The sequence below is a fragment of the Branchiostoma lanceolatum genome, chromosome 10 (assembly GCF_035083965.1).
Source record: "Branchiostoma lanceolatum isolate klBraLanc5 chromosome 10, klBraLanc5.hap2, whole genome shotgun sequence".
NCBI classification, from domain to species: domain Eukaryota; kingdom Metazoa; phylum Chordata; class Leptocardii; order Amphioxiformes; family Branchiostomatidae; genus Branchiostoma; species Branchiostoma lanceolatum.
The window spans coordinates 4581591-4593740 of record NC_089731.1 but is presented as its reverse complement, the minus strand read 5'-3'; the positions used below and the strand labels follow the sequence as shown (position 1 = coordinate 4593740).

Sequence of the window (12150 nt, the reverse complement as noted above, 5' to 3'; positions counted from 1 at the left end):
TACGACCCCAAACAAGACCTACATGAAGCTAACGAATACTTTCTGAACTGGCTGACTTTCTGACAAGGCAGTTTTATCATAATTCAAGCTGACTTGTGTATCTATTAAGCATGTTCAAACTTTGACATTTTGTCGTATCATTGGCTCCGCCATTCATTAACTTTTCTTCATCAGGAGAATTAACCAATAAGATATGAATTGTGAATCATGGAGTAATGCATTGAAATGTACCATATTGGGACAACGAAGTGCAACCTTTTCTTGAAAATTTGATCACAGATTATTCATGGAAGGAAGAGATGATACCAAATTGAATGAAAAAAATTGACGAGGTGTCTTACGGATAGTTTCATCCCTCTGGGCCCCGGAACGCTGTGACTCTCGTGGCATCCCGCGTGACAGCCCGAGAAGTAAGTGATGCCATCAGACGCACAGACCGGCCGGTAGTTGTCCAATCGGCAGCCGCAGTCCGCATTACAGGGAGACATTAGGGCGATGCCACCGGGGAGTCTGCCTAGAGTGACATTGGCATACAAACTGCAGCGACAACAATGGTCGATTTTAGTATTTTCTTCCATTTTATTGCTGAAGACCAATACTGTATCCTTAGCAATCTCCTTATTTTATCTAAAAATCTGAATGCTGTCATGCTCTATACCTGATTGGAGCGATGACTCTTATACATGCATACATCCGTTCTGCTGTTAGGTAGTACACACTACGTTGTGATTCCCGGCAAAGCTAACATGCCAATGACAAGTTACAAGGATAATGTAGCTATGCTGACTTTTTTAAACGTCAAGGATATGTAGAAAAGACTGGAGTCTGTCAAGGGAGGGGTGTCTCCAAAGGAGCCACAACGCCCTGGAATGATGAAGGATAATGAATAATAATAGTAAATGGTTTATTGTTCCCAAATCACCCGTCCAATGGCAGGCAGTGCTGGTAGCATTCGGCGCCATCAGGTGACCTCAGTACGACCTTCCCCAACCGAAGTAAGGTATCCATTCACATCTGGGTGGAGTGATAGCCTCCTTGGCAGACTTCCTATAGCGGCGGCGTATATATTGGGAGGGGGGGGGGGCAAGTTTCTCTGATGCCGGCAAGGGAGTTGTGTATCCATATAAACGGCGGTCGTCCCTCGGCTACACAACTCACTTGGCTACACAACTCCCTTGCCGGCATTAGAGAACCTTGCCCCCCCCCCCCCCCCCCCCAATATATTCGCCGCTGTTATAGGAAGTCTGCGAAGGAGGCTAGTGGAGTGAGGAAATTCGTGTTAAGTGCCTTTCCTAAGGGCACGACATCGGGGCATACCGGTGGTTTCGAACCCGGGACCTCTCGGTTCTGGGCGATTTACCCTACCGATTGCGCCACACGATGTCATATAGAAAGATTGAACAATACTTACCCTTACGTTGATGAAAGTTAGACATCCAGCTAATAAGGTACGCCAAAAGTAATTACTCAAGCAACTGTATACGATTTTGAAACAGTCAGACGTTTCAGACAGCATCCGCTATCTTTCGTCAGTGACTAAAGAAGGATCTGGGAGAACCAGGTTTTATACCAGGTTTTCATAGTTTTGGTATAAAACCTGGTTCTACCAGATCCTTCTTTATTAGTCACTGACGAAAAATAGCGGATTCTGTCTGAAACGTCTGACTGTTTCAAAATCTTATCCAGCTGCTTGAGTAATTACTTTGGGCGGAATGCTTACCCCTGTCCATAAGGAATGTTTACACCAGCGATGGGAGGGCGGGGGCAGCTGATGAAGCCAGCCGGGATGAGCACGACGACTGACAGCACGTTCAGGCCAGCGATCATGTACAGACAGCCGCGGGGGCCCAGCTGAAATCGCCTCAGTATGATGGCAATCGCGAACAGCCCGAAAAGAGCGGATGGCAGAAATACCATTCCTGCAAATAAGTTTCATAAGATTGTATAGCAATTTTGATGATGTGTGAAAGCGCTAGAGCTAATGAAAGACTAATGTTTTGACTAATCTGTAGATACAAAGAGAAATAGAATATATTGTAGATACGAGGTGAAATGGAATATACATAATACATATATATATTCATATACATATATATATGGGGGGGGGGCGTATCTGCTTGACAGCGGTTACAGGATCCCAAGCAGATACGGGGCCTCAAGCAGATACGGTCCCCACGCAGATACAGCCCCCCAGCCAAAGAATCTGGCCCCGATAAGTTGAAAAATCGCCGCGGGGAAGCCTGCAACGGAGGCTAACATTTTTAATCTACTCATGTCATGCCCCGACACCATATCTAAGTATTTAGGCCAATACATATGTAGCGCTTTACAAAAGAGAGAATGTATTGTAACAGATAGAAACATTTGATATATCAGTGCGCCATTTATGTCCATATTCTTGTAATTATAGCTCTCAGTATAGAATAGACTAGCTTAGTATTGTATTGATTGCCTTGCTATTGTTGCCATACATTGTGCCATGTACAATTGTCGAGCAATAAAGTTCATTCATTCATTGTATGTACCTAGCAGATAGCTGGCCTGAGCCTTGTGCATGCCGAGCTGTATCTCCATGTACTTGGGGACGAAGCTGAAGCTGGTACCCGCAGCAACAAAACACACGAAAGCCATGTTGATGCACGTGAACACCCAGTTGGTGAAGACCTTTTTCACACTCAGCATCATATCTGTGAATAGTTTCATCAGGTTGGTAAGTCGCTGAATAAAGATATTCTTTTTTACACAACCAAGAGATTTAATCCGCCGACGTTTCGATGACCATCTGTCACCTTCTTCAAGGCAATTCCTTAACAAATAGATGATAATCGTTGCATTGATTTTTGATCGATAGTTGTGTATGTGTTACACTTCTGTACGTTGCGGACCGCATAGTGATGTCACCGCCTGTGATTGTACATATGTAAATACTTTACGTTTGGGAATGCATCTCTTTATTATGTATAAGCAGTCAGAATTACCTTGAATAGGGTGACAAATTGTTACCGAAACGTCCGTAGGGTTAATCTCTTGGTTGTGTAAAAAGAGTCATTTTATTCAGCATCAGATCTGTTGTGCAAAAAGCTAATTCAAAAATAAAATTAAAAAAAACATATATATGAAAACAATGTGTATAACATGGACCTATGTTAAATACTAGGCAAGTTTTGTTTCCCAAAAGTTTAGTTTCTATTGATGGTCATGCATACGTTTAATTACATCTAAGTTCTGTTTTTGTATTAACGATTAAGGTTGTCATGGGTATGTCCTGGAGAAAGACTGCTGAAAGACTGGCACAGGACAGACCCAGATGGAGGGAAGAAGTCATAGCCTCGTGTCTCAGAAGGGACGAAGAGGATAAGTAAGTAAGTATGTTTACAGAAGTAAGTAATGAACTAATTTTTTATATAGAGGGGCTTTTTGTTAGCCTGAGTGTCATCCTTGTTAGTTCCAGGGCTCCCCTCCATGTTAGATCCAGGGCTCCCATGCGTATATAATACTCCCCTTTCCCCCTTTTGTGTGAAGGGGGAATATGGGAGCCCTTGAACAGCCAAGGATGACACTCAGGCTAGCCTCTTGTCGCTGGTTATATGAACATTTTGGCCCCTTATCTCTTGCTCCTATCTGCCAAAAATAAAATAAAAATAGTTACTCATTCAAGCAACTGGATATGATTTTGAAACTTCTTGGTTCCAACTTGTTTCTATCTCTTTTTTTCTTTCTTAACTTCAGGGGTTGATATATTCCTCTTGTTATTGTTACGATGGATTCTTGATATGCTTTTCGATAGTTGCTGGGATGCGCTTTACTAACGTTTAACCACCTACCTTTTGCCTGTTGCTTCAATGCTTTAGCCGTGTACAAGGACGAGGGGGGATCGTTTATTTCTGTTTCAGGCAGCATCTTGTTCCCGTCTTCCTCGACCTCGTTGCTTTCTTTCTTTGGCTTTTTTAACTCTGAGGGTCAAGTGACAAGATAGTCAAGTCAAGTCAAGTTTATTGCACACCAATTGCATCAGGTACAATGTGCGGCAAATAACATGGAATAAGAACAACTACGGACTATCTATACTAGTGTACTAGCAACAAGTGACAAGATATGCAGATGCAAATGAAATGCAGTAGACTTGAAATCCTTTAATCGTCGTAGAAGAAGAGTAAAACAAATTTGACACACTTGATATGCCATATAGCTTCTTGGTGCCAATTTGGGCCATTTCACAATTTTTTTGCGCTGTTTTGTATCACTCTGTGTGCGAATGCACCGATGGCCAGTAGTAGGATACTAATTGGCCCTTTGGATACTTAAGTCTTACCACCGGTATATCTACTTGGAGATTAAAACCCCCCTCTCACTGGACCCGCGGCACGCTGGCGGCGTCGCTGCGGCCGATCGAATTGACAAAGCACTCAAACGAATTTCATCGACAAAAAACGAATCTTTTAAAGCTTTGTGTGTTTTGTTGTCTTTTTGGTTATACTTGTACGTTTTGAATGTACCGCCAGCGCCCCGCGGGTTCAGTGAGAAAGGGGGCTTTATCCTTCGCAATTCGGTGCATGTCTAGTGAGAATGTGAGATACCCGCTTTACGTGCTAATGTGTGCTACATCCTTTTTTTGGGCAAATTCATGCCCGTAGGCTCATTGCAAGGGTACAAATAGCAGAAAGGGTAACAATTATGGTAATAAGAGTCTATTCTACGCATCTAACTAATATTTCTACATACATACATACGTACATACATACAACATTACTGGGGAGTTTGACGTCTTCTTTGAAGTCAATGGCTGACGAAAGTTCCACGTTTTAATGGTTAGTGGGTTTTGTGATATTAGTAGAAATGTGTTTTTTTAGGTCTTCTAGATGGTTAAAGCTCGGAAATATTGTTTTGGTTGTTTCGGAAAGCTTCTTTCTTTCATTCTAATAGTGCGGGCAGTAATACAAGCAAGCGCTCAATGACGTTGAAGCTCCCACCTGCCGGTAGTAGTAGAAATGTGTTTTTTGGGGGGTTTTCTAGATGGTTAAAACTCGGAAATATTGTTTTGGTTGTTCCGAAAAGCTTCTTTCTTTCATCCTAATAGTGCGGGCAGTAATACAAGCAAGCGCTAAATGACGTTGAACGGTCGTTCTCATTTAAATGTACACATTTTGTAATCTCCGTTACCGATTGAAATAAGACGTTCATGGCATTAAGATATGCCACATATAAGATGTCAAACTGTAGTTTTTATGACGACTTAAAACTTTTCTAGCTTTTGAAAACGGCAGTTTGGTACCTTATCTGTGGCATATCTTAATGCCAGGAACGTCTTACTTCTAACGGTAACGGAGATTACAAAATGTGTACATTTAAATGAGAACGATCGTGAAGCTCCCACCTGCCGGAAAGAGAAGCAGCCACGAGGCGACAAGACCCAACAGACCGGCCATGACGAAGGAGCCGAGCCACCAGGCGCCGACCCAGAGTGGGCTCCCCGGGAACAGGCCGAGGCTGGCAGGGTCGATCCCCTTGTCTATATCCACATACAGGCTGAGGGTATAGCCGCCAAGGAACAGCCCGAGGGTCGGTCCTGCCCCGTACGTCGTGTACGAAAGACCTGCAAAGGCGCCAGTTTATCGTCAGATTGGAGAAATATTTAGTTATAGAAATGGAGTAAAAAATGCTAAATATGTTAGATGATGTGGGAAGATGCCTCCGTTAAGTCTGAGAAATGTGTTTTAAGCCCCTTTTCACACAGTTGACTTATACTGTTACATTTTTTGTCTAACCCTTACCTCATTCATCACCATCATCGGTCGACTGTCAGTTCCAACCAGTTCCTTCTGACGCTGGCCAGTCTTACCTCATTGCCTGAATGAAAACGGGCCTGCAGGCCGATTTGAGCTTCTCATGAATGAACAAAGGTTTTAAACAAATTTGTTATTCGCCCGATTTTCGCACAGAAAAATCGGCGGGCGGGCCTCCAGGACTTGCGATCAATCGATCTCTGAAAATCCCATGCACGAACATCGAGGGATTACATGGCGCATCTCTGCCAAAAATGTCATTTTCCAGCCCACAAACGCGTCGGGCCATCGAATTTTCAGTTGAGTGACAGAATAGTAAGACTAGCAAAGGCTGGACAATAAAGCTGTAACTAAACCTGTACATGCTTTAGGTCAGGAGAATAATGTAAGGCATACCAGTACTTCCCAAGACACCTTCATAGACGATACTGTTATGATCAGTGCTATTATCAGTGTTGTAAGATTGTTTGTTGATTACAGTAGACGCAGTGATTTACCATTATTCTTGAGTTACTGCTAATTTCTAACATGTCCATGTTCATGACTTTAATACTAGCAGTGTTTCGAGAAAATGTAGCCAATATGACGATTATCACATTGTAAAACCTTAAGTTTGCAGTAAAAGTGTGGACATACGTTACTGATATTGTACATAGATATCTCCAACAGTATTGTTATATTGTAATTACTGGGATCACAAAATAAAGATTGACACCTTGAAAAAAAAAATTAAAAAAAGCAAAGGCTGGACGACGTAAAGAATGGGTAGGATAAATACAGTGTAGTAATTCATGATTATGAATTTAGTGACTTTTAAGACAAAAAATGTAAATATGTCTGGTGGAAATATTCACCGACAACTGCACTAAGTTATTCAATGAAAAACAGGAAAGAAATAAAACTCACCCAAGTAGAATGGGAGGGCCTTTTTCGTCACGTGATCGTCCACGTAAGTCGTTCCCAAAGGGTAGGTGGGTGCGAGGCCAATCCCTAACACAAACTATCAAAGCAAAGAACAATGATTTTGTAAGAAACTGTGTGTACATTACCACTTTGTGCAATCTATCCTAATTTTTCATTGTATTATCCCCAAAAAAAGTTATTTGATTAATTGCACCATATCCACCACATTATGTACCTTCTTTTACCAGCGAATAACAATGGTTTACCTCTTTAGCACTCTAACAGTTTTGTGACTAAAATGACCAAAAGGGATTCACACGGATCTTGCGGTTGTGAACAAGCTCTGAAACGTTTGAATGGTACTTGCTGCACTACACTCAGTCAATATAACAAAAACTGCGAGATGGTGCTACCTGTGACAGACAGAGTAAGACGAACACGCCGGCGTAGGGTGAAGTTGATGATTCCTGACTTGCTGCACATTTGTTAGCAGTAGTTCCATTATACGTGCAGACGTCCTGTAAGAGTACCACATGGTCCTGGATCATTCAATTTACACACAAAAAAAGATTAGTAAGTAACATTCTTCAGTTTTATTGTTGGGAATCCCCTTCTCTCTCTCGTTACCCTTTTTGTGCTATTTCAAAAAGGAACGAGTAAATTCCAAATGTAGAAGCTTGTTGATCTTACAGGTTGTGTAGTCCTTTCAAATCCTAATAGTATTTCGGGATTGACCGCCCGAATGTTTTTTTATTGGTCAGAAATTACCCGTGCAATGTCAGCCTTTCTAGTGCTGAATTGGTGTAGGGTTTCTGATACCCAAGGTCAGAACTGCACCACACATTTGTGGAACTGAGGTAAGGACTGTGCGGCTGCCATTTGGCGCCATGCACTAGGTGACCTCAATACGACCTTCCCCAACCGAAGTCAGGTACCCATTCACACCTGGGTGGAGTGAGGAAAGTCGTGCAACTTGAGTGCCTATTCCAAGTGCAAAGATCGGTGACATGACAGGATTCGAACCCAGGACCACTTGGTTCTGAGCCGAACGCTCTGCCGTCACGCCAAACGACCCCGCAAATGTACGATAGATTTGCAGAATACGATATCGATCGAAGGAATGTAGGGGAAGTAATTATAAATTTGTCAAGTAAAATTCAGTTGTCTTGTTACTGAAACGTTGCCATAGATCATTGAAGATGGTCGGTTTTGTCGACCTTGTCAAACAAGAACTCCTGTTGAAAAAGCTGGCCGCGCTAGAATTTGCTGCTAATTGATAAAGATCTGGCACGAAAATATAGACTATAACACGGTAACGATCGCGACGGTCGACTGTTATCTCACAACTGACTGTATATGATCGTGTCCATTACCAAGGGTGGAATTTTCAGTCGTTGTTGCCATGAACATCCGTGAAACCTACACGACGAGATGATAATGATGACTTCTTACCTTGGCTTCATCCCGTGTCCCGTTCGTAAGAGCGCCTGAGTCGACCTCGTAGGCAGGAGTCATGACGTGGGCGAAGCCAAATGCAAAGCTCCCGATGGCAAAAACCAATGTACAGATTCCTAAACAGTGAATAGATCACCCTATCATCATTTCGATGTGAATGATATAACGATTTTGCTTGCTTGTATTACCGATTTTCAGCTAGCGAACAGCTTTAATATTGCTGAAAACTGAAATAGATGACAATGAAAAACACAATGAACAATAAAAAGTAAAATGTAGAAGGGCCTTCGATAGACGCTATACCACCCCGACCAATCGAATCACGTGAATCGCATTGAAACTCAGATTCGTATGGGTCATTTCCCGACAAATCACTTCTAACTTGCGTTCACGACTACATCTGACCAAACAAACTCGCCAGTGAGATGGTGGAAGGTGTCAGCTTCTAAAAGACGTTCTCAGATTTTGGCACTTTGGAAGTGATTGAATCCGCCCGCGATTTAACTTCTAGTTTCTACTACTTTTCTCTAAGCGTTAAATCGCGGGTGGATTCAATCACTTCCAAAGTGCCAAAATTGTCAATCTGAAAACGTCTTTTGGAAGCTGACACCTTCCACCATCTCACTGGCGAGTTTGTTTGGTCAGATGTAGTCGTGAACGCAAGTTAGAAAGCGACTTGTCGAGAAATGCCTGATACGAATCTGAGTTTCAATGCGGTTCATGTGATTCGATTGGTCGGGGTGTATACCCTTACCAAGTATTTTTGGTCGGTTCACTCCGGGTCTGCCTCCATAATAGGACAACACAGCTAACCCGATAATGCACCCTATGTCTGCTGCACTGGCAAGCACCCCGAGGTCTTTACTTTCAAGCTGGAACCTGCGATACGGAGTAACAAGTTGAACGTAAAAACACCTCTTTATACACATTTATTATGATGGCGAAGGTAATAATAGCAAGATAATTATGTCTTGTCTCTTACTGGCCGCTCTATGTTTGGGCCCCCTCACACTTGTATGTATATTTATGAGCGCATGAGTTGCGTATTAACATTTTTGCTGTAGCTAGGTAAAGTTTGCGCGGAAGGTGTTTTCTACATGTACTTTAACGCACCATTGTGAGGCCTTGCTATCGACACAAAGAGCTAGCTAGATTACTTTTTCGACCGCAAACTTTACCTAAACCAAAACATCGTTACTGAGTATCCCATGTGGACTTTCATATACGCACAAGTGTGTGTGGAACTTAGGGCCCTGTCACACTTGTGCGTATACCCGTTACGTGTGAGTTACGTATGGGCAAAATTCAATACGCAGCCGTACGCACATAGTTGTGGAATTTTTCGATTATTTTGACGAATATGTGACTCACGTTTCATTATTCATATTTATGAGCCTCACACATGCATCAAAATAATCGAAAAATAGTTATAACGTATTACTTGCGTATATGCGTAATTTCGTTCATACCCCAAACTATCATGCCTACTGGGCCGTATTGTGCGTATGCCGGCGTACATAAAACTTACACAAATCGATTGAGATGCGTGTGAGATACGTATTGTGCGCACGGCGGCGTATGAAAAAAATGTCAATGCGCAACTCACACGCAACGGATATACGCACAGCTGTGACGGGGGCTTTAAAGGCCCTGTCACACGTGTGCGTATATACAAGTCCGCACGAGTTGCGTATCAACATGTTTTTGGTTTAGGTTAAGTTTGCAGCCGAATTGGTGATTGCTAAGGTTCGATCACCTGGCTGCACAACGGTGGACAAAGTAAAAAACAACTTTTCCCCCGCAAACCTTACTTAAACCCAAAACATGTTAAACTCACGCGCATTTGATAGAGAAATCTTTATTGACACGACAAAAGTACAGCGACTTTCGTAAGGTCTTCTACAACTACTGTATACATGCAAACAACAAACAATGGTATATGATATACGCACAATTGTGACAGGGCCCTAACCACCTGTTCTGAGTACACGTCCCTTCTTGGCATATTTTGTCAGTGCATTTTGATTAATATATTTTCTTATAAGCAGGAGTAGAGAAATAACACAAAATACATATTATAGGGGAGAAAAACGACGAGTTACTCCTTGGTTTGATGTGTGTCACTTCTAAACTGACAAACTGCCGTGAATATGGTAAACTAACGTTAGTAGACTAAGTGATATTTTGAATGCATCAAGGAAAATGTTTCGTCTTCGGAGCAAACAAAAGACTACTACAATGATAATATTCTAAGTATTTGCTGGATCCAAAATAACATATTGGTACTTGTATTGAACAATACAAGAAGATTGCAATATTTATAAACCATTTTTATCAAGCCACAGAAAGGCACAAATATGTCATTCAGTCAAACCAAATAATATGATTATGCTAATTCGTACTCATCGTCTGATAATCCCAACTTACCTGGTCTCTATAGTAGACAGCACTGCAGTTAGAAGGCCGACCCCAGTGATACTCTGAGTCATGATGGCTAGACACCAAACTACACAGAATAATTTGGGGTTAGCCAGTCTCCGGGCCCACCTAGGATGGTAACAAGCCACTCCGCACTTCACCGTCTCGTCTTCGTCTCTCCTCATTTTTACTTCTCCCGCGTCAAACTTTCTGCCTCAAACGCTCGATATAACAAACACGTATGCCTTTTTCGGTAGATAATGCCATTAGACGTGTCCCCTGTATGATCAAAGAATGGGGTGATAGAGCCAGCTTAACACGCCTACAGGCATGTGAAACACTGATAGTCCCTACGGAATCCCTGTCCTTTATATAACCCTAGCTATACAGAATGTACATGAGTGTTTGCGGGTACGAAGTCGTCCGGCGACAGTACGGAAGGCGAAGCATGAAGCATCCGTTTACAGTTTGTGCAGCAATGACAGATTTGGGAAACTTATGTGGCTGACCTAGTTCATACACAGGGTTCTACCTGTCCGTCTGATATCTCCTCAATCGTTCAGTCTTGACCTGACGAGTGAAAACAACTCTCCACCTAGTAACGTCCGCACAACAATCACTGTCAGCTCCTTCAAAAACAAACTCTGTACATCACTTGGCAACAAATACTCAGTAAATAATGACTGACCTACCCCAATAATGACTTTGTAATAAGTTGTAATATAGATTTAGTGTAACTCTTTTTTGATATGTGCTTTCGTTTTGTGATAGTTTGGTATAAGAAAAATCAATGTATTCTAGTCTTGTATCTTGTGTGCGCGTTTACATGTATTTTAGTCGTATTCTGGTCGTAAAAGTTTGTGATTGTTTGTATTAGCCTTCGGCTATTGGGAAGCCCTGGCTGTATTTTTCTGCAACCAAACAAAGCAACCCAATCAACTAATGCATGTGCGTTTTTCGATTTTCTGGCTGATGGAAGGACTCTGTGAATCTTTCCAACACCGGCCGAGAGCCCATTGTTTTAACCATCTTGTCATGCTGCTAGTAAAAAAAACCCTAGGCCTACTGGCAGTACTGCAAAAACTAGGTCATGAAATGACCGGAAAGACAAGAAAGTGGACGATATCCTGTTTCTGTTCAGCTGCATTGCTTCTCTATGTCTATATCTACCTAAAAGGCTATCCTGTCACGGTTATTTTGACAGACAAAGCTGGTGCTTCAAAATGCAGCCGTTCGTCAACCTGATTACAAGATGTCAGTGGTGCAAACCATGTCAAGTATCTTAACGTCATGGTAACATTGCTTTCGAAGTGGACCTACAAAGAAGTTCCACTTATAGTACAGATCGATGAAATGATATCTACCATTTGTTAAGGCCCCCATTCCACTGGGACGGCGCTCTCGCCGCGCTCTCACGGCGACCTCAATTCGGCCAGATCGCCGTGAGAGCGCCGAGAGCGCGGCGAGAGCGCGGCGAGAGCGCGGAGGGAGCGCGGCGAGACCGCCGTCCAAGTGGAATGGGGGTATAGCGGGGACAACCTTCATCGACGAGCATCTTTAACGTTGATCTTGGCGTCCTTCATAGGTCCTT

General features: G+C 42.6%; 1 protein-coding gene across 3 annotated transcripts in view; it reads right to left on the bottom strand.

The window, feature by feature from the left end:
* LOC136443097 (solute carrier organic anion transporter family member 3A1-like) overlaps positions 1 to 12150 on the bottom strand; it is a 16214-nt gene extending 4064 nt beyond the window's left edge. The window contains exons 1-10 of one of the 3 annotated variants that reach the window (XM_066440170.1): positions 10569 to 12150; positions 8896 to 9020; positions 8139 to 8257; positions 7100 to 7225; positions 6690 to 6783; positions 5375 to 5593; positions 3825 to 3953; positions 2526 to 2687; positions 1721 to 1919; positions 342 to 537 (exon numbers count right to left, since the gene is read on the bottom strand). In XM_066440170.1, the coding sequence (XP_066296267.1) occupies positions 342 to 537; positions 1721 to 1919; positions 2526 to 2687; positions 3825 to 3953; positions 5375 to 5593; positions 6690 to 6783; positions 7100 to 7225; positions 8139 to 8257; positions 8896 to 9020; positions 10569 to 10744 (1545 nt within the window). In that variant the 5' untranslated portion in view covers positions 10745 to 12150. The remainder of the gene's footprint in view (positions 1 to 341; positions 538 to 1720; positions 1920 to 2525; positions 2688 to 3824; positions 3954 to 5374; positions 5594 to 6689; positions 6784 to 7099; positions 7226 to 8138; positions 8258 to 8895; positions 9021 to 10568) is intronic. The other 2 variants (XM_066440168.1, XM_066440169.1) reach the window with 2 other exon arrangements.